This window comes from Mus musculus, chromosome 5 (assembly GCF_000001635.26).
Source record: "Mus musculus strain C57BL/6J chromosome 5, GRCm38.p6 C57BL/6J".
NCBI lineage: Eukaryota > Metazoa > Chordata > Mammalia > Rodentia > Muridae > Mus > Mus musculus.
Window position 1 is genome coordinate 38135921 of NC_000071.6, and position 23874 is coordinate 38159794.

The following is a 23874-nucleotide window of genomic DNA, read 5'->3' on the forward strand; positions in this document are numbered from 1 at the left end:
ATTCCCACCTACCCACCATTGAGATAAATGTAATTTTAAAAATGTCTTGGGAGGCAGAGGCAGGCAGATTTCTGAGTTTGAGGCTAGCCTGGTCTACAGAGTGAGTTCCAGGACAGCCAAGGCTACACAGAGAAACTCTGTCTCGAAAAACCAAAAAAAAAAAAAAAAAAAAAGAAAGAAAAGAAAAAGAAATATAAGGGCTTTGCTCTCTGTCAGTGTCCATGCACAGTGGCTTTTGTGCCTATCTAATGAGAGCATGGGATTCATAGAGGTGTGCTCAGGGCACCTAGGGCTTCTAAACCCAGTCCAGGCTGGTGCTAACGCCTGTGCTCCTCCTGCCAGGCCATCAAAAACAATGCAGGTTTCCGAGTGTGGATCCTCTTCTTCCTCGTGATGTGTTCCTTTTCCTTGCTCTTCCTCGACTGGTATGACAGCTAGCCCACCAGGGCTGAGCCTGCGCCTGCGCCTGTGCCTTGGACGCACCACGTGCCAGCATGTGTCTCATCGGCTGTGGAGCTGTGTAAGGTCCAAGGGCTGGGAAAACACCGCCCCCAAGCCAACCTTTGGAACCTCTCAGGACCTGGAAATACATGGATTGCAAGTGCCCTTCAGGGTGGAAAATAAAAGGCCATCAGGAGCAGCACCTTCAGGACAGGCCACAAGCATGGTGGGGACTGAGCAGAGCAAGGAAATGGCAGGCCTCCTATCTCCATTACAGGCTTGGGGCCCATCTCCTGCCCTTCCCACGCCCGTAGCTTCAGGGGAGAACATGCCTAATGTTGCTAAAGTCATCAGTTCTTATTTCCTTGTGGCATCTAATGTGTGCTGATACATGGCCATTTTGTCATAGACAATAATTCACATCTGCCTTGTCGAGCTAATAAATGCAATTACAGCCACTTATTGCAGTCAGTGAGTCTCCACTGAGCCCCTCTGGCCACCACCTGGCTGGACAGGCAGGCTCTGGGGCCCTCCACTAAGCCTCTCTCCTGACCTGGCTCCCTGTCTTGTTAACATCAAAGCTAGGGCCTAGAGGCACACGAAGCCTCATTTCCTGCCACTGAGTCCCAGATATTTGTGTTCCAAGAAGGGTGTGGACCTCAGAAGAGTGGGCCTTCTGCTCTTGCTCCTGCATACTCGCCCCTCTAGAAGAGGCCACAGGGTTGCCTGTTGAGAACTAGAAGTGTATAGCACATGGCCTACATCTGTGTACAGATGTATCCTGGGTTACACAATTCCTGCGGAAGCACATGAGTACAGACAGTCCAGTGTGCGGCTTAAGTACCCACGAGCTCTTTATTTGTAGAGTAAAAATGAGAAATTACATTGGGAGAGTTCACAGTGGGTAAAGGGCTACGTTAGAAAACACAGAGGGCCTGCCTACTGCACGCACACGGCCCATGAGTCGGATCCCTCTACAGACAAGTTTTGGCACATGTGTATTGCTCTTTGCGCATTCCTCGCAGCTTTCCAATGCACTTCAAGCTCGTGACTGTGTGGCCCCTCCCCCTGTGCTGAGCTCATGCCCTTTGTTTTAGAACACCTCAACAATACATGATGTTGTCTCAGTAGCACACCTCAGGAAGCAGCAGTGGAGCTGATGGTGGCCACCATGCTTGTTCACAAAGGTCTCAGACTATTTGCCATTTATTTCTGACCTACTAAAGGACGCCGAGACTTCTGACATGCCCACCAGAAACAACACATTCTGAGAACATGGAAGAAAACAATCAGGAATAGCTTTTTCTATTTAATTGTCTTACACATTTAGTTTACCTACTGGTGATTTTGTAAACATATACTTTAATGTCAAGATTCAGATTGAAACATAAACATACTTTTCTTACAAAGATTGTGGACTTAGATATTCTATTTGCAAGGTGCCACATCAGCCCCCCCCACCAGCCGTCCTGCCCCTTCCCACAGCACAGGAGTCACATCTGTTCACAGAAGAAAAGCTAAAGTAGCCCTGGCTTACCCAAAATTACATTTCACTTTGCCCACTGGCTAATAAAACAAAACAAAACAAAACAAAAAACCCAAACTGCACCTGCATTCAGGGCTGTACGTGCAAATATATTCATAACAGGAAAGAAAAGAACCAGTGGGCTTTCTTCCTACCTAGCACATTACCAGCAGACAGCCCACCCACAGAGAAACAGGCTCGGCGACCCCCTAGCCCAGAGCCAGCTCTTCCCCACCCCATCCTTGTGCTCTGCTCAGGGGACATACCAAAGAGAACCTCCCAGAATTGCCTGGCAGGGCTGCGTCGTGGTGCCCACGTCCCCTTCTCTGCGCCGCTCAACAGTGCATGTTGACAGTCAGCACTGCCACCAGCAAAAGCACGGGATCACTCTAGATATGGCTATGGAGTAAGGTCTGCAGATAGCAAAGGGGCAGAAAAGAAAACAGGAAACCAGCAGCTGTGCTGTTCTGACGGCCAGACCCCTGGCATAGCCAGTGTAGATTACCTTTTGACAGTATCCAGTGAATCCCAGGGAAGGAGCTAAATGAAGACTCCTCAGCGTGGACAGTGGCATCCAGCTCTCTAAGCAATGCTGAGATGCTCTTGTTCTTACGCCTGTGGGTGGTCCGCAGCAAGTTTAATTTGCAAAGCAGCATTAGCAAACAGAAGCAATTGCACCGTAAATGAGTAATCTCTAAATTATCGGTAATTATATTTAATGAAATGTCCCTCAAAGTCCCCTTGTTGCCTTCAAGTGACACATCGTAAGGAACCTGCCCTGCTCGCTAAGCTGACTTCTCTGCAGCTTCGGTCTCCTGTTCCGACAGCTTCTCTTCTGACAGAACTGACATCCATGGCGACACGGAGCGGGTGATGCTCTGCTTGGCCACGTTGTAGTGGTTTATGACAGTGTAAAATTTCTCCCGGGCACTGGAGTCTTGCTCCGTGTAGTAGCTCTCCAAGCCTTCTGGGATGCACTGGGTGTTCTGTAAGACAAGAGGCCGTGGAGATGGCAGTAGTTACAAAGGCATGCCAGCGTGTTCCTGCAGTTACTGTCCCCCAGTAGCTCCTCAGCCTCTCCCCTGAGCTTGCAAGAAGAGACACTAGCATGGACAGAGGGATGGGGCCTGCCCTCAGAGGGACAGCTGTGTAGAAGATGGGCTCCCAGGATAGGGGGAGCAGGCGGTGTGCCTCCCTTCACACTCATCTATTCGAAGCAAGGACACTTTGGACACACCTACAGACAATCTAACTAAAGTAAGAGGAAGAACACTGAGGAAGGCTTGCTTGAGTGAGATGGCCCAGTGGCTAACGGTGCTTGCTGTCAAATCTGACAACCCTGGTTTAATCCTTAGGATCTCCCTGGTAGGACAGAACCAGCTGCTTCCTGCCTTATAGCCCTATAAGGCCATGTGACTAACACCAAGCCAAGAGAATCTGAATGGTTGTAACAAGCAGAGTTGGGGCTGGCTCCCAAAGAATAGCTATCCCCACCAGTGTTCACATCTCCCCTTCTTAGCCATCTCTGTCCAGAGGACAAAACCCCAAAAGCCACAGGGCAGGGAAAGATGGACCCAGAACTCCAGATGACTGACTCCCTGTTCTGCCTTCCATTTGGACTTCTGATACCAGTAATAGGTATCTGGTCCTGTTGAAGACCTTGTTCATGTCTAGCCATCCAAAGCTTGTCACACCAGGCCTGCACAGATGGGAGTCCAAGACCCCACAGTTGAGTTAGAGATGGAAGCCTCGGCTACCACCTGTCATTGTCATTTGAGAGTTTTAGACCCAGACACTCATCCTTTTTAAGCCTACGGTAGCTTAGCAGATCTGTGCTGAGGCCATCTATATTCCAAGTGTCTCCCTGTGGAGTCTGAGTCCAGCATCTCAGCCAAGGCCACAGCCCAAGTAGAAGAAAGCCCTTCTGGTTTTCACCCATGACACTCAATGCTGAGTTGCTCTCTCCTCTCGGATGACCTAGTTCCTCCAGCTTCAAACCCAGGTTAGCTCACCAGTGTAGTGGGCAGGTAGCCCAAGATATCAGCCAGTAGTTCCTAGGAACTTTCTGTTGCCTGAGTCTGAAAGCCAAGGGCAGGTTCATGGGCCAACCCAATTGGATGCCCTGCCCTAGAGAATGTCCTGCGGACCTCAAGCCTCTCCTTCCTCTTGCAGTGAAGGAAGGGACTGCGGTGCGCACCCACACACAGCCTTCTATTTTGCTACACCTAGGTCTTTAGAGTAATTCAGGCCAATTCTCTCACTGCGGGGTTTATGCCACTTAGTCCGTTTTATAGGTAGAAAAGTGGAGCCAGGAGAAGTGGAGAGGCTTCATGAAGCAGATAGGAGAACCACACAAGCTGATATTGGAACACAGCTCCATCTGGGGTCTCCTGTCATCATTGCCCACCACTACAGATGGGTCACTCATCCAGGGTGTTGATCCTCGATTCCCCACCCAACTCAAGGCCATAAAGAAGGGGAAACAGACCTTTCCATCGTCTCTACCCATAATGGGGCCAAACTGTTCTAGAACCTGCCACCAGCATCTTCAGTCCAGCCAGCACTTTGAGTTCCTGCCTTGATACACATGACCTCCTGTGTGCAGACCACCTATACTTCCTGGTGCAGCAGCTCCTCACAACCCTTAAAGGTGGAGATACAGCACTCAGGGTGGCTCAGACTGCACAGTGGGAACATGAGATGGCCCACCTCTAATCCCTGGCTGCCAGGTTCAGTGAGACTCCCCATCCTAAAAGAGGACAGGGAAAGCTAATTGAGACATAAGGCACAAGACTTTTTGGCTTTGGCCTCAAGTGTGTGTGCATGCACTCATGCATGTGTGCCACGTGTGGATGTGAATGGAACCAGGATGCAGGGCGCTGTCCGCAGCGGGATCCTTATTCAGCCAGAGGCCACTAGAGCTGGGATGCAATATCACCGTCTGAATCCAGATCTACTTGACATCACCCTGCTACTGCTTGTGCCACAGGGCTGAGCCTGAAGGACGTCGGTGGAGAAAGGAGGCGATGGTCATGGAGAGCAGCCATCTGGGCAGATCTGGAAGCGACTTGTGGAGGGTCCTGTTCTTTCAGAGTGAGCCTTCTCTCCTAAGATCTTCCACACAGAGCCTGCTATGGTGTAGGGTCTGGGACTGTGGGGAGTGGTCAGCAGGTTGCTAAGAACTTGGCACAGCCTAATCCACAGGCAATGATTAACTTAGCCCTGCTGGTCACTCACCAAGGTCTGACTGGCCGCCTCCTCAGGAGGGGTAGAGAGGGGAATGTAACGAAACCTGGTAGAGCTGCCACCATGCAGGGCTTGCGGGTTATCAGTGTGGGGTCTGGAAAGGTTATGAGGGTAATAGTGCAGGGCCCAGTTTGCACTCAGGATCCTCTAAAGTGCCTTAAGGCCACACCCCTAACAGCTCAGACTGTGCCCTGGGTGTCCTTTCTGGGCTGTCATCCCGAAAGCCTCTCCTCAGAAGTGTTTTCCCCCCTGGTGAGGTAGATGATGATATAAAGGATCAGCCCCTGCCTGTGGAGAGGGGTCTCAGCAGCTCACTAGACCCTAAAGTATAAAGATTAGAAATGCCTGCAGGGTCCTGGGAGCGCTGAGAGCTAGTTCAGAAGAGATCATAAAGCAATAGAGGGTACATCACCCCAAGGGCTAGCACTGCCTGAAGCCTAATGCTACAGACAAAACCTAGCTTTGGGCTCAGACCATAGTCCCAGCTGAGATCTCAAGTGGGGTTTCAGAGCCCCGGTCCCCTCATCTTTAAAATAGAGCCAATGGGCCACACAGCCTGGCTGCTTTTGCTGTAAGGACGAAAGTCAGGGTGGGAAAGCTCAGAAAGAAGCCAGGGTGTGGCCGAAGATGATAAACAGAAAAGATCACTCCAAGCGCCCTCCAGAGTAGTCTAGAGTGCCCTGACCCTAGCCCGGCATAAGGAAGCCCCTACGCTGCAGAAGAAAATGGCTCTGTAGGCCAGCTAGGACTCTACCACTGACCAAGACCCTCTAGTCTGCAGCGCCACCTTCACTCTGTCCTGACACATCCCCCTTTCCAGTCCTTGAAGAAGTGGGAGAGAGGCTGCAGGAAGGACTCCTGTCCAGTCTGGCACTCTCACAGCACAAGTCCCTGTTAAAGCTTTGTATGCATCCAGGACCTAAGGAACAAGATGTCAGGACGGGCATGGGGGGCGGGGGGAGGGGGGATATCCAGGAAATGGCCCTGCCATCCGGGTGCCTGGCTGAGAGGACAGCAGGTATTTTCTGACACCTCTCACATAATGTGGCCACCAGAAGATGCTGAGAGGCCCTCTGAGGGGCTGATGGTGTCAAGAACCTCAGAAGGAGCTGGGGGCACAATTCAGTCATGTGGAGAAAGGTTCTCACACACCCTTTTGATAAAAGAAATCAAATGCAAAGCTTCAGGTACCCGTGTGGGTGTCTTAGAAGGGACATAACTGTCACATGGCCTGGGCGGGGATTACTGTGGCGTATGGACAGGGTCTCACTATGGCCCAGGCTGCTTCCATCTGAGTGCTAGGATCGAAGGTGCACACACATCACGACCCTGGCTCTGTCTGCCTTGTAGCTGCCGCTGCACTTCTCAGCTTGAGCCATTTGGCTACTTGGTTAGGACTCGGGCTTCTGGGGTTCTCTTCCCCCCAAGCATCCTGTCTAAGCAGATTCCCAGGGCTCAGCTAGTACCCTTACAGAGGCCCCTAGAGAATACACTAAGAGCATGGCCTTGGGCATGACAAAGAGCCTCTGAACCCTGGTTCCCATTGGTAAAAGAGGCACCCCTGCCCCTTAGGGTCCCTAGGTGGCCATCCAGGGTGAGTGTGGCTCACACACCTTGTTACCAGCTTGTCTCCACCCCGGGTAGATGTGGAAAGTATGTGTACCTGAATGCAGGGAAGGAGGAAAGCCTCCCCCACCCACCTAACTGTATCATCCAGACCACCACCTGCCGCCATTAAAACACTGATGGAAAATATACACGCCCACAGCAATGCACTTCCAGAACTGCCTGTGGTGTTCTGGATTCCCAAGGGTGTGTGGACAGCAATCCTTGTAGGGCCTTTTATACATGCAGATCCGCAGTCTCCTCCCACACTGCTAGGGATCCGATCTGAAGTCAGCGTGGTACCAGGCCTCCGGCTTCTTCATTGTCACTCTTCTGCACCGGCTTCTCCCACAGAACTTGGATTTGCTGAGTGGAACTAATGGTCTTACCTTCACTGTGCTGGGGAAGGAGCCTGCCCCAGACCAGAGACAACGGGCCAGGCAGAAAACCCAGGACAGCTCTGTGCTTGGCAGAGTGCTGGCCCTCCATCTCTGACAGAGACTACAGTAAGGAGCTATCTCCTACCCATCCTGTTTCCCACAGAGGCGCCACTGCCCCCTGTGATGTCAGCCTGAGTCACCCAGCATCAGGCCAGGTGGTCCTCCCGGCCTCCCTAATTCAGTCTTCCTGTCTATCCACTGTCACACTGGTCTGCCTCTCCATCCCCATTGTGCCAGCCATCCAGACGCTCTCTTCCCTGCCTGACTGCAGCAGCCTCTTCTGTCAGCATACATTCTGCCTCTCCCAATGTCCAGGCGACCCAAGGCATCATCATCATCACCCCCTTTTCTGGGGCCTTTGCTAGGAACTCAGGGTGCTGAGCAATGTACAATCTCGCTGTACTTTGGTCACTCTCCCAAATGCCACCAAGTATACCCCAGTCCACCTGCTACTCTATCCATCTCCTACTTTGCCCTATGTTCCAGAAGCTGCCCCAGTGGCCCACCTTCTAGAAAGGGCATCCTCCCATACTCCATGCCAAGTCCTCACTCAGTATACACATGCCTGCCCACCTGCCCAACTCATGTTTCTTGAACCTGAAGGTGTCGGGAAAGTGGGAATCTTTGCTCCTGGGTGTAGTTTAGCACCCTGAGCAACCAGCGTTCAAATGTGGCAGGTATCGTACAATCGCTGCAGGAGGAAGGAAGGGCTGAAAGGCAGAAGCCCTGAAGGACCTTGTAGTGTGTAAGAGGCAGAGGAGGTCCTTCCTGTCTGCGGTAAGTGAGCTTTCAGCTCTTCTAACTTGCTCTGCCAGAGCACTGCAGTTTCATCAGCAAAACCCAGACCCATCCATCCAGCAAGGATCCACAAGCGGTGCAGGCTAGCACACACTCTCAGTGCCTCCTCCATTCACATCTCAGCAGTGCCAAAGCCTGCACAGGACCATTTCCCATCAGCTCTGGAAAGCTCAGATCCAGAGTGAGTGAGACATGGAAGCCTCTAGCAAGTGGGCCACCCCTTCACTCTGCTCCATCTCCTACCACGGCCCTAGCTTCCCTCCCTTTAGTTTTGCTTCCTTAGTCCTCTGTGCAAATGCATCTGTGCCAACATCAGGCTCATGGGAAGGAGTCATAGAAGCAGAGAGAACATTTCCATGTGTGCAGGTGCCAACATGGCCCCTGCAGCGGAACCACAGGAGAACCCAAGAGCAACCTGTAGGCAGGTAGTCCCCTTTGTGTGGTTTGGGGCAGGATTTTCCTCTTGGTCATTGCACCCTACTCTTGCCAGGTACTGAATGGAAGTGTCAGCTTGGCACTTTCTGCCCCCCTGCCCTAGGGGGAGGACCTCTTCCCTAGGGACAAGCCAGGGGTTTCCTTTGCCCCCTTGCCTAGATGCCCAGGGAGGGTCTTCATCGAGGACCCTTCTCCCACTTAAGGTACACAGCCTGCCGCTATATGACCCTAGGATGGGGAGGAAAGAGTTCGAAGGCATCCTGGGGGCCGGGGGTGGAGTGGACATGCAAGGCCTTACCTTCAAGACAAACCCATCAGGGCAGGCGCGGTCATACTTGTACACTTTGTAGACAACCAGGAAGACGACACAGGTGAGGAAGGCCAGGGCAAAGAGGACCAGCACGGAGACCTGTGGGAAGAGGCAGGGAACGCCTTGGGACCAGGAAGACAGTTGACTGACAGGTGCAAGCAGTCGCACACACAGAGGTTTGTGCACCTGCACAGAGAGCCTGGGGCACCACCTTTGACTGGTCATTCTGTATGGCTCTGTCTTTTCAACACATCCACATGTCACCATGTGTTCCGAGCATCCCAGGCTGCGTGGAAAGCCCTTGATCGAGAAGTGAGGCTGGAGCAGGATCTCAACCCAGGCCACCTCACCCAGAAACACTGCCTGGCAGGAACCCACCCTGCCAGCTGCCTGCCTCTCCTCTCACTGTCCCTGCCCACAGGGCTGAGTCCTGGAGGAGGTGCTACACACCTGTAACCCAGGCACTCTGGAGGATCCGAAGTTCAAGGTCATTCCCAACTACATAGTAAATTCAAGGCCAGTCGGAACTATTTGAGATCCTGCCTTAAAATAAAACAAAATTCTAAAAATTATAGCAGGCCTGGTGGCCACTGTGGGTAAGGCCACCAAGCCTAATGGCCTGAGTTCAATCCCAAGGACCTATTTAGTAGGAGAAAACTGACTCCTTCTAAAAGCTGACATTCTCTCTCTCTCTCTCTCTCTCTCTCTCTCTCTCTCTCTCACACACACACACACACACACACACACACACAGAGACACATACACACGTAATTAATATTGTACTAATTTTTCATTTTTAATACTCTTAATGTTTTTTAATATTAAAAAACCATAAAGCCAGGGCATGATGGAAATGAGCTCTTACACGTGGGTTGTGTTCAGATGAGGTCATTAGCTTGTCATGTCTGACCAGTGTCCTTATAGGAAAGGAACTGAGGCAGAGACACACACTCGAGGGAAGATCATGTGTAGATGGAGGCTAGAGTAATGCATCTCTACCTTGCAGCAGCCCCAGAGATGGTGGTAACTCCACAGCGGGACTCTGAGACAGCATGTCTGTCCCACAGACACTTAACTTCAGACTTCTCTTGCCTCCAGAAACCTGAGAACATCTGGGGTTCCCCCACCTTGTAGTGGTTTGTTCGGGCAGCCACAGGATTTGTGCTAAGGAGCACAGGCCTGGGTCACCTTCCTTGAAGACAATACCCATACAACACATATTTCTCCTGCAGATACCCCAACCTTTTTCAAAACTCATTTTGTGTCTTCTCATTTCCCTACCCTTCAAAGCCCTGGCCAGTCTTCGGACCCCAGGGAGGGTTTGGAACGCCCCAGCCTTGTTCTGAGCATCAGTTATATGGGCAGGCACCAAGTAACAAGTCATAAGCTCCTGTCTGACCCCAGGGAATAACGTGTGTCCCAGTTAGGAGACCTTCATGACCTCCTCCCCTCCCCCACATACACACACCCATGAGACAACCGGTAATATTCTAGAACACAGAACAAAATGTCTGAGTCAGACATCTACAATCCCTCCAGTTTTGGGGAGTCTCCCTGAGGCTTTCTCTACAAGGATGAACAGACAGTCCACCTCCAGGAGAGTTAGACCACCAACCATTCATCCTTCAATCAACTGTAGGATAGAGGAACCAAAAGGCACGGGAGAGCCAGCCCTTCGAAGCAGGGGCTGGAAGGAAGATGACCAAGGAAGGGCACCCCTTGTCATCCTCAGCCTCTCATCTAGGAAACAGAGGTTCCAGCCCTAAGCTGATGTTTATGCTGAGGTCTGCAAGAGATCACAGGCAGGCACACAGTGGGCACACCAAGCCCTTTTAACCTAGTGTTACGACCTCCACGCAGAAGCTGAAAAACCATGATGTCACACTTGGCTCATGGCAGAGGCCTAGATATCAAAGAGGAAACACCTTCATCTGGGACATCTGGACACCAGGGGAGCTAGGAGCCAGGGAGGGGCCATGAAGGAAGATAAACGGAAGCTGTTCACAATGGCCCAGGCCTGGCACAAACCAGACTCAACCATGGCTGTGTGTTAACGTCATAGGAGCCCCACCCAAAGCAGTGACAGCGACTATCGGGAATGAGAAATGGACATTGCTGAATGGTGCCCAAGTATTCCTTGTGGTTGACCTGAGTGGAAGCCATTGGCACAAACAGAGTGTCCAGCTTACAGGCAGAATGCCTGTAACCTGTGGCCTACTGAGCTACCATTTAGGTTTGAATATTAAAGTGTTCTCCTAAAAGGCTTATTATTGAAGACTTGGTCAGCAGCCGGTAGAGCTACTGAGGTGAGCAGGTAACTGTATGGGTGCCAGCTTTATCAGTGAGTTACTCCATGGACAAGTTCATTGCTGAATAGACTCTCAGGAGGTGGGGCCTGGTTAGAACAAATGAGCACTTGGGAGCAAAGGGGGGCTTTGAAGGGGCAGCTTGTCCCTGGCCCCATGCCTCACCCCAACTTCCTCGTCTGACCCTCTCCATTACAATGCTTTGCCTCTACACACAATAAAGGTTTTCCACATTCAAACAAACAAACAAAACCATGTGCTTGTTATCCCGGCACTGAGAAGACAGAGACAGGAGGATACGGCCACTCAACCTAGCATAACCGGTGATTTTCCAAGACAGAGAGAAACCTGCTCTCAATCAAAGGGTGGCCAGGGCCTGAGGAATGACACACGAGGTTGCCCTCCTGCCTCCACACATACACAAGAAACAAACAACAACAAGATCCCCAGTGTTGGGGTCTGCAACCTATAGGAGGATCAACAATACGAACTAACCAGTACTCACCCCCCCCACAGCTGTGTCTCTAGTTGCATATGTAGCAGAGGATGGCCTGGTCGGCCATCAATGGGAGGAGAGGTCCTTGGTATTTCGAAGATCATATGCCCCAGTACAAGGGAATGCCAGGGCCAGGAAGTGGGAGTGGGTGGGTTGGGGAGCAGGGCGGGGGAGGGTATAGGGGGCCTTGGGGATAGCATTTAAAATGTAAATGAAGAAAATATCTTTTAAAAAAAAGAGAGAGAAAAGAAAGGGAAAAAAAAGATCCCCAGAATTGTTTCAGTAGCACTGAGAACCTTGGAACCTACCAAGGATCTTGGGATGGGAAGAAAACCTGGGTTATCCAGGTGGACCTTCATCGCCTCATCGGTGTCTTCCTAAGAGTGTTAGGGTAATTCAGGGACAGAGTAGAGACGGGGACATGGGGGAGAGTGGAGTAAAGGAACAGATCCCCGGAGCCCCACCATAGCCTAGGCTGGCACACAGCCCACCTCTCAATGAGTACTTCCTAGGCAGGCCTCTGGCACCTAGAACCAACCCAAGAATTGTCCACTCAGCAGACACAGCATGAACATGGCTTGCAGGGGTCCAGGTATTAATTAAATTTATATTTAATTAAATAAATATTCTCACACACAGGATGGGGCCATACCAAGTATAGCTTTTTCCTTCACATCCTGAGGAGACCTAGAGAGCCACAGGTTTCCAGGCCAGGCTGACCCCTACCCTTCTTAGCCAGGGACTAAGAGATTCCCTTGACAAGAAAGAAGTTGATTCACAGAGAGCTACCCACTGGGCCACTTCTCTCCCAGGTGCAGGGGATATAGTGCCTGGGTCCACTTTTGATTTTGAGACAAGGCCTTATTAAGTTGCCCATGCCCGGGCCTCACAATTGACTAGAATTTCAGGCCTTTCCATGAAGCCCACCTACCGCCATATTTCCAAATCAGACAAATGTGTGTCAAACCAGAAGGAAAAAATTAATACAGCAAGGAGTACATAACAGAGTGACTAGACATGTCTCTAGACCAAGCCTGCAACCATTTACTTTTCTCTTTATGAAGAGGCCTGTGAGACCAGCGTGCCTTCAGCCCAGAAGGTCCTACCTCCTCCCAACTTAGGAAGCCCCAAGTAATCCGGGAACCGTCTCAGGTGATCTGACATGAGCTAGCCAAAGTGTCCACCTCAAGAGTTGTCTGAGCAGCCTGCAGGTTCCACTGCATCACCCTCCTGTCAACTCAGTACAGGCAAATAAGAAGTGTCACAAGAGAGGCAGGACACAGAGGCAGCTCTGACTACTCTGGAGACCTCCTGGAGGAGCATCGGCCTCAGGGGATGAAGAGTTCATTGGGAGGTGAGAGAAAGGGGAGGTGAAGATCAGAGTGGCTTGCAGTATCAAAAACATGGTGACTAGTTGCATCAGGGCCCGCCAGGCGTGGGGACATAAGCGAGCTGACTGAACTGCCCATTGACTGAGCTGGAGTCTAGACAAGTCCTCAGTGTGACAAGACCCCAGGAAGCAGGTCGATGTAGCTAGGCATCAGGGAAATGCAAATCACACCACAAGAAGATGCCACACCACACCCATTGTAATGGCTGTACCAAGAGCTGTCCATGTCCAAAGGAGACCCTGGAACCCTGATAGCAAAGAAAAATGATGACCCTGGTACAAGAAACAGTGGCAGTTCCACAACACACAAACTACAAAAATTACCGGGGCAACCAGCAATCCTACTCGTCGGTACTATTCCCCTACAAGACTAAAAACCAGACCTTCAAGCAAAAGTTTATACAAAAAAAAAAAAAAACAAAAAAAAAAAAACAAAAAACAAAAAAAACCAGTATGGCTGAGTGGATAAATAAAATGTGGTATGTCCACACAACAGAATATTACTTGGCCTTCAAAAGGAATGAAGTTCTGATTCATGCTACAACAAATGAACCTTGACCATGTGATGCTGAGCAAAAGTCAGACATGAAAGCTTTGCACAGTGTTTGGTCCCACAAAGGACACTGTGGGAGCAGAAAACTGATCAGTGGCTGTTAGGGGGCTGTAGGGAGGTGGGGCTCACTGCTTCATATGTCTGGGTCAGCTTCTGAGATAATGAAATGCTCTGGAACTTGACCGTATGATAGTTGGCAACTGTTCGATGTCACTAAACTGTACTTTGAAATGGTGAGTTCTATATCTGTATTCTACCACTATTTTTAATGGACCAGAGGAAGAAGGCAAGAGTCTGAGTGGGTGGGTCCCTGGATGCTGGTATCCCCAAGTCAGAGCAGCCCTGTGCTGGAGGCCAACAGGACCTGAGGAGCGTTTCCTGGAAGGGAACAGTGAGGAACAGACTGTGTCCCTTGGTGAGACTAAGGAGGAGATGGGGCTCAGGGTGTGACCCAGTAAGGAGGAGGAGAGAGAGTTCAGGTGTGACCCCAGTAAGGATGATGAGAAGAGGAGGTTCAGGGTGATCGCAGTCAAACAGGGAAAGGTGCTTATTATATCCAGCGTGCTAGCCAAGTACTGCTCAGCATCTCCCCTCACTTAGCCTTCTGCCTTTCACCAAAGTATCGCAGTCTATGCGAGGGTTACGGTCATCCAACTGCCAAGCCACTGACTTTGGAAGCACTTACCACCAGGCACAAACCAGCAGAATCCCAGCCAGGAACGGCGGGAGAGACACTCATAACCGCACTGATACCGGGTGGGTATCCTAAGATGTGGGTCTGAGTCCTGTGTCCATCCCTGATACAGCTGACCTTGGGCCTACTCCTTAACGAGAAGATCAAGGGCAAGAAAAACAAGGCTCACGAAGGGCCCAGGCTGAGCAGGTCGATAGTGCTATGTCACTTACAGTCTCTGTCCTCCATCCCTCAGGGGGAAGGGAAAGGAAAGAAACCCTTTGCTGACTAATGCAGTACAGGAAAGGAAAGAAAAAACAATCTCTCGGGGAATGAATCTTGAAACCTCCAAGTGTTTACAGAACTAAATATTTTAGGTATCATAGAGAAGAGAACACAGACACATACCCCAAGGTGATGCTAAAGTTGGGAAGAAGCCCCTCACTCCATAGCTAGACCCAGAATCTATGGAATCTGCAGCTGCAGGTCTGGGTGGTCCCAGCTGCGGGTCATCAGGACATTTAAACAAGTTTCTAAGGTCTCTCTTACTACCATGAATGAAGACCCTTCACCCCCATACTCTACTGGATGTAGAACAATTACATCACCATTTATAAACAGTTAACAAGTTAAACCTGCCATGGGGATTATTAGAGTGTGCGGAGCAGGCACACAGGAAGCTCAAGGTCATTAAGGACGAGGGAGAAAGAAACAAACCACCCACAGAATCCTTTGCAATGGCATGCCAAGGGACACCTGCACTGCAGCATCGGCTGCCAGCTCTGAGGACCATCCTTAAGTGGCCTCTCCTAAGATATCCTCCCAGCTCTTCACTGCCCTTGAAAGGTGGCCGTGTGCAGGGCTGGCCTTAGAATTTCTCAAGGCGGTGCCAGGGAGGGCTGTGGCTCCATCCCCAAACCCTTAACTGGATGGGAAAGGAAGAGGATGTGGACCTCAGGAGACTCAGCCCTCTTCAACCAGACAGCCACAAAGCACAGGGAACAGAAGAGAACCTGGCAGAATCTTCCCTGAGTCTGCCTCATTGTGGAGCATCCGTCTTCCAGACATTAAGAAGCAGCCCAACAGCCCATTACACACTACCTGCACACGTGAGAAAGCACAGTTTTGTTTTGTTTGTTTTTTTAATGTTTAGGTTTAGCTCATTTGAGCAACATCCTAGCCTACATTTCCTCTCAGTGTAAAAACACCTCTGATTAATTAAATGGCTGTTCTCCCCGTTGACTCAAGCCTCATTGGAAGCCTGGGCTTTTGGCTGCCACAGGGTGATTCATCCTGCTATCCCTGTGTAGCAATCTTAGGAAGCCTACCCCCATCCCCTGCACCAGCTGTTACCTAGCAACCAACCCAGCAACCTTGCAGCCAAGAGATTAACCCTCCAGTGATAACCACAAGGTAATATGCAAAAAGACATTTGGTTTCAAGGGTGTCCTCTGAAGTTGAGATGGGCACACCTTAACAATACAAGTAAAGGACAAAGAGGCTCACACGTGCACACGACTTATCTGCTGCTTCAAGATCTAAACTACAGGATCTCCTTCCATGGACTCACACATAAGAAGAAAAGATCCAAACTACCACCGTCAGAATGGTATGCTGTTCCTACCATCACCGTGAATAATCAACCCCTGGTGGAAGGCTCAGAGGGCATTCCCTGATTCCAGATATCCTGTTCCTTCCCCAAACCCCCATGTTCAGAAAAGACCCCCCCCAACCTTTAGCCAGTTATTATGCACAGCAGGCACGGGGCCTATTGTATGTGTGCACTCAGGGACATGGAAAAGATTACTAAGTCTTAAAGGCCAAGAGAACTTTCCAGAAGGGTGGACAATCTTAGCATCTCTAAAGGGCTCCAGCCCTCCAAATGTCTCTACCGCTGTGCCAGGCGATGCCCTCCATTAAGAAAAGCACAGAACCTCGGGAGACACTAATCCAACTGTAGAGCTGGCTAAAATGTATGTTCCTGGGTGGAACCTTACAGAACTCCCAAGGTCCTTATGGACCTTACATGGTCCGTGTAAGGAACTAGCTTTCTAGTTTTGAAGCATCTCAGAGCTGACAAAAGCAAGAGATGCCCTAAGAACATGGGTCAGTCCTCTAAGTCAGCCTCCCGTGCCCTCAGAACACTGCCCACCTCAGTGTGCTCAGAGGAACCAGCCCTTGCAGCTGAGTTGCGGGGATCCTACCCTGCATCTGCCATTTCCTGACTAAGGCTGATCATCTGCTGGCCCTGTGGCAGCTATAGTGTCCAAGTGTCCCCTATAGAGAGCACATTCCATCTGTGGCCCAGTAATGAGGCTAGATCGGGAGAGAGCTACCTAGCTGTTAAGGAGCCTACAGGGACACCCTAGAAATCACGCCAAACCCTTCCACAGGAGTCTACCAGGATGATGGATGAGTCAATCACTTGCTTAGCCAGCTCTTACTGAGAGTGCGGTAAGCGCCAGAGAGATGGTATCGAGGGCTCTGACAGTGTTGGCACAGGCTACACGTAAGTGCTGTCTGCACACACAGGCCCTACACCTTCATTTTTGGCCAATATTCCTATCTCAGGAGACTGCTAGGGCCTGGCTTCTTTTTTTTTCAAGGTCGTGAGCCAGGTCAAGAGGCCTCTGCTTCATGAGACCAATTCTTCAGTGCCTGCTTGGGATATCAGATCACAGGGTCCATGCCCAGAGAGAGGTATAGACTAGTCCAGCTTCTTAAAAGAGCACAGCTAGAGGGGGTGGGGCTGGGAGTTGTGACACAGAAACAAGACATCAGAGGAAAAAAAGACACTTGTCAGGGGTGCCATCTGGCTCTGCTGACAAGCTAGAGCAGGAAGGAGACCCAGGTTGGGGGGGGGGGGCAAAGCAGCAGTGCGTAGTTGTAGGACAGGGTCTAAGTCAGCAGAGGAAAGGGGTGTGGTGAATGACACCCTTGCAAACCTGTGCCCTCTAATGCCACAACCCAAGAGTGAGGTTCCTGAACTCAAGTTCTGTTTCAGTCCCCACCTGATTAACATGGAGAGGGGGATGGCATCGTACTTCCTGAATCATTTGCGGCATCAACAAGTAAAAGAGCTTGCTTTGGAAGCACCACCTCCTGACAGAGGGCAGCAGGAACTGGGGATATGCTCATCTCTGCAAGCCTCAGTGTGAAAGGAGAGAGAGGGGGACAGATTCCTGCCTGGGGCTGGAGCTCAGAATCCTGGGCATTCATAATGGAAGTGCCAGTTTTAGAACCCAAGATGAGGGGAGTCCCAGCCATCCTGGGGGTGAGTCATAAAGAAGGCACAGAAGCTAGGCTTAGGGAAACACTGATGGCCGTGTGTGAGACCAGGCAACACTGCAGCACAGAGCAATCCTTTAGTGAGTCCCCACTGTATCCAGTATCTTCCCAGACACCCGGGAGAAAGCAAGAGAGGTGAGGTAGGCCTCCTGAGACCAGCAGCCTGCCAGTGGGATGGCAGAGGCTGTCTAAGGCCTTCCTGGGTCTTCTGAGCCCTAAGGTTCTGGGCAACAGAAACCAGGTAACCATGCAGAGGCCCAGCCATGACTGCCTAGAGCCCTGGGGCCAAATTTGCGTCACTTGTGCCTTAGGCAAGGGACCTAGGGACCCGTCTCAGGTGAGCATGTGAGAAAAACACAAACCAAGAACGCCAAAGGGGACAGAGCCTGGCACACGGAGACACTCAACAGATGGAGAGGATATTTGGCTACCACACGACTGTGATGGGGACAAAAAATCCAATCAGACACAAGAAACCAGGACATGTTCAGGCAAGATGACATTCAGACAGTGTGGCTTTGACATTCAAGTCTGCTCCTGTACCTGATCCCAAGTACCCATGATGCTGATGGGCAAAAAAATGTCAACAGATGGCAACCATGCTGATCCTATAGTAGAACAGAGATGTTGGCCTCAAGTCAATCCATCTTAATACTGGTCATGAACCTCAAACATGTTAAGAGCCACCCCTTGATCCAGGAAGAGCAGCTCAGCATACCTGACACCCTTCCATACCCACAGGGACGCAGACATAGACCTCTGCACTTCTGCCCCTCAGGCCCCTATTGGAAAGCATATCTGTTACCAGCAGGGAAGAGGAAGGAGGCTGGAAAAGTCAGATGCATCGCCTGTGCCTTAGGCAAGGGGCCTAGGGACCTGCCTCAGGTAAGCATATGAGAAAAACACAAACCAAGAACACCAGAGGGACCAGCCTGGCACACAGACACTCAACCGATGGAGTGAATACCTGGATACCACACCACTCACTGACCAGCATCACCAGGGACATAGAGGATAGTGACACTCATGGAACCCACTGTTCCAGGAAGACCTAGACAGAAGTGAGAGGCAACAGAAAGCAGAAGGGAGTTTGTATTACAAACTCCATGAAACTACTCTGCTTTGCTGGATTCCCTTGCAGCTATGAACTAGGGTTGGTTCCCAATCCTGTCTTCTGTAGTTCCCACGATGACCCAAGAACTAAAGAAGAGATAACATAGATGCTCTATAATGTGCCAAGAGTATGGATCTGCACTGGGACACCCATGAATAGATTGCTTATACATCCTAGTGGATGACCGTCCATTCATCCAAGACCACTTATTAAGGTCTGAGGATGGCTTCCAACTAACCCCATTGAAACTGGGCCTCGGGCACCATTTTTATTTTCTCTTACATCTTTCCTGAAGAGTGAGGTTGCCAGGTTACCAACATCCCAACTTGTTCCTCAGCAGTTTAGAGGACATGCACGCTTGTGGTGAGGAAGGCTCCTCCCACCAGAGCTCACTGACACTTCAGCCCTTTCAGCAGCCATTGAACACATGGGTTCTACAGCCAGGCAGACTCTGGTCATGGCTCTGCCATAGAGAGCTGGAACCAATGAGCCTGCAGTCCCCGCCCCATGAGGTGGGATGCAGAAGAGCCTAGCACCCAAGAACTACAGAAGACAGGTTTAGAGACCAACCCTAGTTCATATGGGAGACCAACCCAAGGAGCAGTATCTGCCCCACCCCCATGAGGTGGAATGTAGGAGAGAACCCTGTTCATGTGACAGCCCTTGGAGGAGCTTGCATAAGTACAAAGCCCTGCCTGGGTAAGTAGGTATAAGTGTCTTGGGCTGTCTGCTTCCATCCTACAACTGTCAGGCAAATATTTCCATGCTTGGCAAATGCCTGTTCACATTTATTGCCTTTGCCTAAAGGTAGGTTCATGGGTAGGTTTTCACTGTTATAAAAATAAATAATATCTGATTATTTTGGAGGACGAGGAAAAAGGAAAAACTTAAAAAAAAACAAACGAACAAAAGCCATGGAGAGCCACCAGGTTGGGACTGGAAACTCTTGGATCTGCAGAGCCTGGATAAGTAGAGTCACATCCTGTTCCTGCTCCCTTAAAAGACCTCTCTGCAGCCTGGCAGATGCCTCCTGGCCTCAGGGCAGCAGCTCAGCCTGGACCACTCACCTTAAACCTCTCGGTGACACCCTCGGTGATGCTGACGGTGAACTCGGCTATCTTGGGAGGACGTGCTTTTCCTTTTTTGCGATCAGGTTCATATTCAGTCTTAGTTTTCACCACGACCTTAGCCAGGAAACAGAGAGGTATATGGTCAGTGGTAAGCCAGATGTGTTCAGACACATCTGCCCTGAGCAGGTGGGTCTCTTGAACTGTCAAGTTCAGAGATACCCACCGTTCCTCCAGGCAGTGAGAACAACTTTCACTGAGAACTCTCCATGCAGGTGCTTTCAGAGACATTGCCTATTCATGGTTCTATTAGCAGCCCCAGGAAAAATACAGAACTGGGGGACAGAAAGGTGATGCTCACTGGCCAAGGCCACAGGAATAATGCCTGGCAGACAGAGTGCCCACTGGAGAAGAGCCCTGGCCCAGAGTATGGAGAAGACACCGCTATTCTCCTACTGGTGCTTCTGTGCTACCCAGCTGCTGGACACGCCTGTCACTGGGAGGGATGTGAACACAACCACCTAGCATCTAAGAACTGGGGCCAGGAAATAAACTGCTCTGGGAGCCTCTTGGACTGCAGAGCACTGAAGGGTCTCTCTTTTCTTTCTACCCCGACCACTCTTTCCTGGGAACCCATTCATCTGCCCTTCACAAACTTCCCTGCAGCCCTGCCAACTTGACACCAACCTGGGAACCCATGCTACATGCTACAGGGACATTCCCATCTTGGTCTCCCCAGCTCTACCTCTGTTGGGAGACCCATTGCCTTTCTGTTTCCCTTAGACAGGGAGAGTGAGGCCAAGGGGTTACTAACCTCTAATCCCCAAACTCACTCCGAAGAGCAGGTGCCCAGGAGTGGCTCCGGGCTAGGAGAGAACCAACCACCTGCTACACTTCCCCTGTAGGGAGAATGTCCTTCATTGTTCCATGGTTTAGGAGACACCCACTTGTTCTGACAATAGGACAAGGGGAACTGAGTGATTCGGGATAGGCCCCAGACTCTGCATTCCAGCCATGACCTGTGGAACCAGCCTCAAGAATGGTCTTAGTGAAAGCAGCCTATAGCTGCCATTGAGCCAGAGAGCCCTGCGCTTCAGTGCATACTATCAAGTTTTACTTCCGGCATGCCAGTCTCCTGAAGGAGACAGAGGGGTATTCACCCCTTCAAGGTATTATATTCCAAGACAACACTGAGTGCTATCCTCACTGAGGCCTGCCATCCTCACATGCCAGCGGCACCCATGTAGCCTTGTGACCTTGAGCACATTGTTGGATCTACTTCACTTGACCGTGAGTACAGAAGGCTTCTTCATGTCTTATTCACACCTGGAGGCTATAAAGCCCATGTCATCCGGAACTGTAAGAGTAAGGACATCTGTGGTCACTTAGCCCACCTAAATTCAAACCGTGTCTACCCCAAACTGTCAGGTGACCTTGGACAGGTCTGTTAAACTCTCTGGTCTAGCCCTTCACTGTTGTGTCTGTCAAATGAGGGAGGGCAGTGGTAGTGGCTGCCTCCCAGCGATGTGGGCATGTTGAAGTTTAACCTGTGAAGTGCACAGGACCGAGCCTGGTATGGCAAGTGTACCTAACTGATGTCAGGCAAGGCTGTGTTCCTGATGTGAATGGCAGCCCTCAGCACCGGTGCATATTCTCAGGTGGGTGCAACCTGGCTCTCAGAAGTCACATCCCTCACCTCCCTAAATCGTGTCAATTGTGTGAGAGGTGTCCAGTTATAAGCAGAATGGACTCAGCAGCAAGGCTAGAAACTTCTGGGAGGCCGGTGACCTTCAGCACGATGACCTTGGGTGCATTTGGTGAACTCTGAGAATCTGTCTCCTCTTTGGTGACTTTGGAAGCCTTCTAGCCCATGGACCAGTTCCCACAGGGATACCCTTCTCTGGAGCATCCCCATCAGTTACCTCAAAAGAGGAGAGACTCAGTAGCTTACAGAGCCACCTAGCCTACTCCTGAGCAACAGGACTGGCTGGCAGCATGTGAGGGCTGTCTGAAGCTCTCCTCCCTGGAGCCGACCATGCCAGGCAGTTCTGGAACGGATCACACTGAGGGTAAAAGAGGATGCTGAGGCCGAGCAGAGGGATCGCCTGATAGAGGTGCTGCTTCAGGACACAGAGATCCTGGCACAGGCTTCTAGTGCTCCTTGGCTGCATGTATTAAGGCAGGAGGGTTCGGGAGATAGGGACCATAGGGTGGAGGTCAAAGACTCAACAGCCCCGTTCCTCCTATGACGGCCAGTCTGGACCAACAGCTGTGGCACAGGGTACACAAGTTCATGTCACTCCGTGTATGAACAGCTGATTTTCCTTTCCCAAAGGGAAACACCTGCTGGCAGCCCCTTCTCTGCTCCCATGTTGCCATCTCCCCACCCCACCCTCGGGGGGGAAAAAAAACCAGACAATAAAATTAGGGGGATGAAATCACCTTGGGAAGAACCCAAATTTGGGGTTTTGTGAAAGAAGCCCCTGAGAGCCACCACTGAAGACCCACAGCAGGTCCCTTCTATACCCCATTCTACTGCTGCCCAGTGAACACAGAGCCTGGAGCCAGAGCCTCGTTATCGGGAAAGAAATGAAGACAATAAATGTAAAGCATTCAGGAATAGTGTCCAAGCTCCTTTGTGTGTTGGGACTGTCGATAAAGGGCGTGTAGCTTTACATGAGCGTGCGGTAATGCTGTCATCTACTTTAAGGGTAGAATTTGCTTTTAAACGTTATGGCTTGAAAACGATGCCCCGCTGGATGTAGTGTTTAAGAGAGGAGTCTTTAAGTCAGGGGAAAAAAATACCATCAGGATAAAGATGGTCCTGGTTACACTAGCATTGCCAAGCTCGAGCTCAGATCTGGAGATGTCACAAAAGGAACAAAGAGGAATCAGCACACACCCAGTGAGGCAAGTGGAGCTGAAACCCCCGCACAAGGAAAGCATAAGGACCAGCTAGCTCCCTAAGATCACTCCTGACCCCCCATACCAACAAGCAACGCTCTCACAAGACTCCCCCAAATCAAGAGGGGGACTTCCACTGAGGAGTCTTGCCGAGACAAAGGTGTCATCTAAGGCGGGGGAGGGGGGTCTCCAGCATCACCAAACCCATAATCACGAGGGTACATTGTGCTCTCCCTGCCTTCCTCCTCCTGGCTGAGCCCGCCTCCACCTCTCCACGCGCACAAGGCGTTTCTTTTGTTTCAGTTGCAGCCGAAGATTTAGGGGTGCACACTCAGCAGCGCGGGAATGTCGCGGGGGGCTCATACCTTATCTGGGGGTGGGAACTGCAGCTGGTTGACATCGAGGGGCGTCATCAAAGGAATGGTGTCGAAGCCATCCTCCAGCAGTGGCTGCTTGGTGCCCTTCTCTGCGAAATTATTCCCCAACTTCACCATGGTTGCGAAAGACACGAGGCTGCGGCCTGCGGAGGGAGGGCCGCGCGGGGGTCAGGGCGAGCCGTGGCCCGACCGGGCGGGGCACAGCCAGAAGGACTCCGCACACCCACCCGCTGTCTCCGCGGTCGCTGTCCCCGCCTTATCTCCCCAGAGAGGTAGCAGGGACGCGGCGATCTAGCCAGATCAGAGTCTCAGGCTGTGTATTGACTAACATTTCTAGACTCCCATCCCGCAGGGCGCATCACGGCCGGGTAAGGGGACGCTACCCGTGCCCAGCCTTTCTGGACGCGTACCCTGTCGGGTGGCACTGGCCTCCTGCAGGTCTCCCGCGGCCCTCTGCTTGAGAGATGCTCCTCTGCCCTCCCCGTTCGCCACCCGCACTCACCCCACGCCTGGCTCCGGAAGATCTGGGCTCCAAGCGCGCTCCGAGGCTCAGTGTCGCCCGCTCCCGCGCACAGCAATGGCGGAGGCGGCGCCGCGGCCGGGGGATCGGCGATTGGGTTCTGTGCCTCCCGCCTCCGCGCGCCGCCTCCTTCCTGCCGTTCCCGGGGGCCGCGCGCGGGAGTGCGCGTGGGGCCGCGCGGATGCGCCTCCGCCTTGACGCAGCGCCGCCCGCGCGCGGATCGGTCGCACAAAGGAGCACGCGACTGCAGTGGGGGTCCCCCGGGGACCCCGCGCGCTCCCCGACCGGAGGAAGGAGAACCTGAGACTCCCAATGCCCGACTAAGGGAATACCCGAGCGGGCTGCGCAACCCTGGGGCGGCGGCCGAGCGCGGGGAGATTGGGGGG

General features: G+C 51.6%; 2 protein-coding genes across 10 annotated transcripts in view; one reads left to right on the forward strand and one right to left on the reverse strand.

Annotated features, from left to right (window-relative positions):
* The window catches only part of Stx18 (syntaxin 18), a 101042-nt gene extending 99192 nt beyond the window's left edge, over positions 1 to 1850 (forward strand). For 3 of the 6 annotated variants that reach the window (NM_026959.3, NM_001289536.1, NM_001359398.1), the window contains one exon: positions 343 to 1850. In NM_026959.3, coding sequence (NP_081235.2) covers positions 343 to 438 — 96 coding nt within the window. In that variant the 3' untranslated portion in view covers positions 439 to 1850. The remainder of the gene's footprint in view (positions 1 to 342) is intronic. The other 3 variants (XM_030254807.1, NM_001289535.1, XM_006504112.4) reach the window with 3 other exon arrangements.
* On the reverse strand, positions 1273 to 23823 carry Nsg1 (neuron specific gene family member 1). 4 transcript variants are annotated; one of them, NM_010942.4, is made up of 5 exons: positions 23471 to 23823; positions 22957 to 23111; positions 19688 to 19804; positions 8789 to 8899; positions 1273 to 2952 (listed from the first exon to the last, which is right to left on the reverse strand). In NM_010942.4, the coding sequence occupies exons 2-5, from the start codon at positions 23083 to 23085 to the stop codon at positions 2752 to 2754; spliced, it is 558 nt and encodes a 185-aa protein (NP_035072.2). In that variant the 5' UTR covers positions 23086 to 23111; positions 23471 to 23823; the 3' UTR covers positions 1273 to 2751. The 4 variants fall into 4 exon arrangements, with proteins under 4 accessions (NP_035072.2, NP_001346021.1, NP_001346020.1 ...); NM_001359092.1 differs by having other exon boundaries at positions 23379 to 23823; NM_001359091.1 differs by having other exon boundaries at positions 23196 to 23823.
* Between the last annotated feature and the right edge of the window lie 51 nt (positions 23824 to 23874).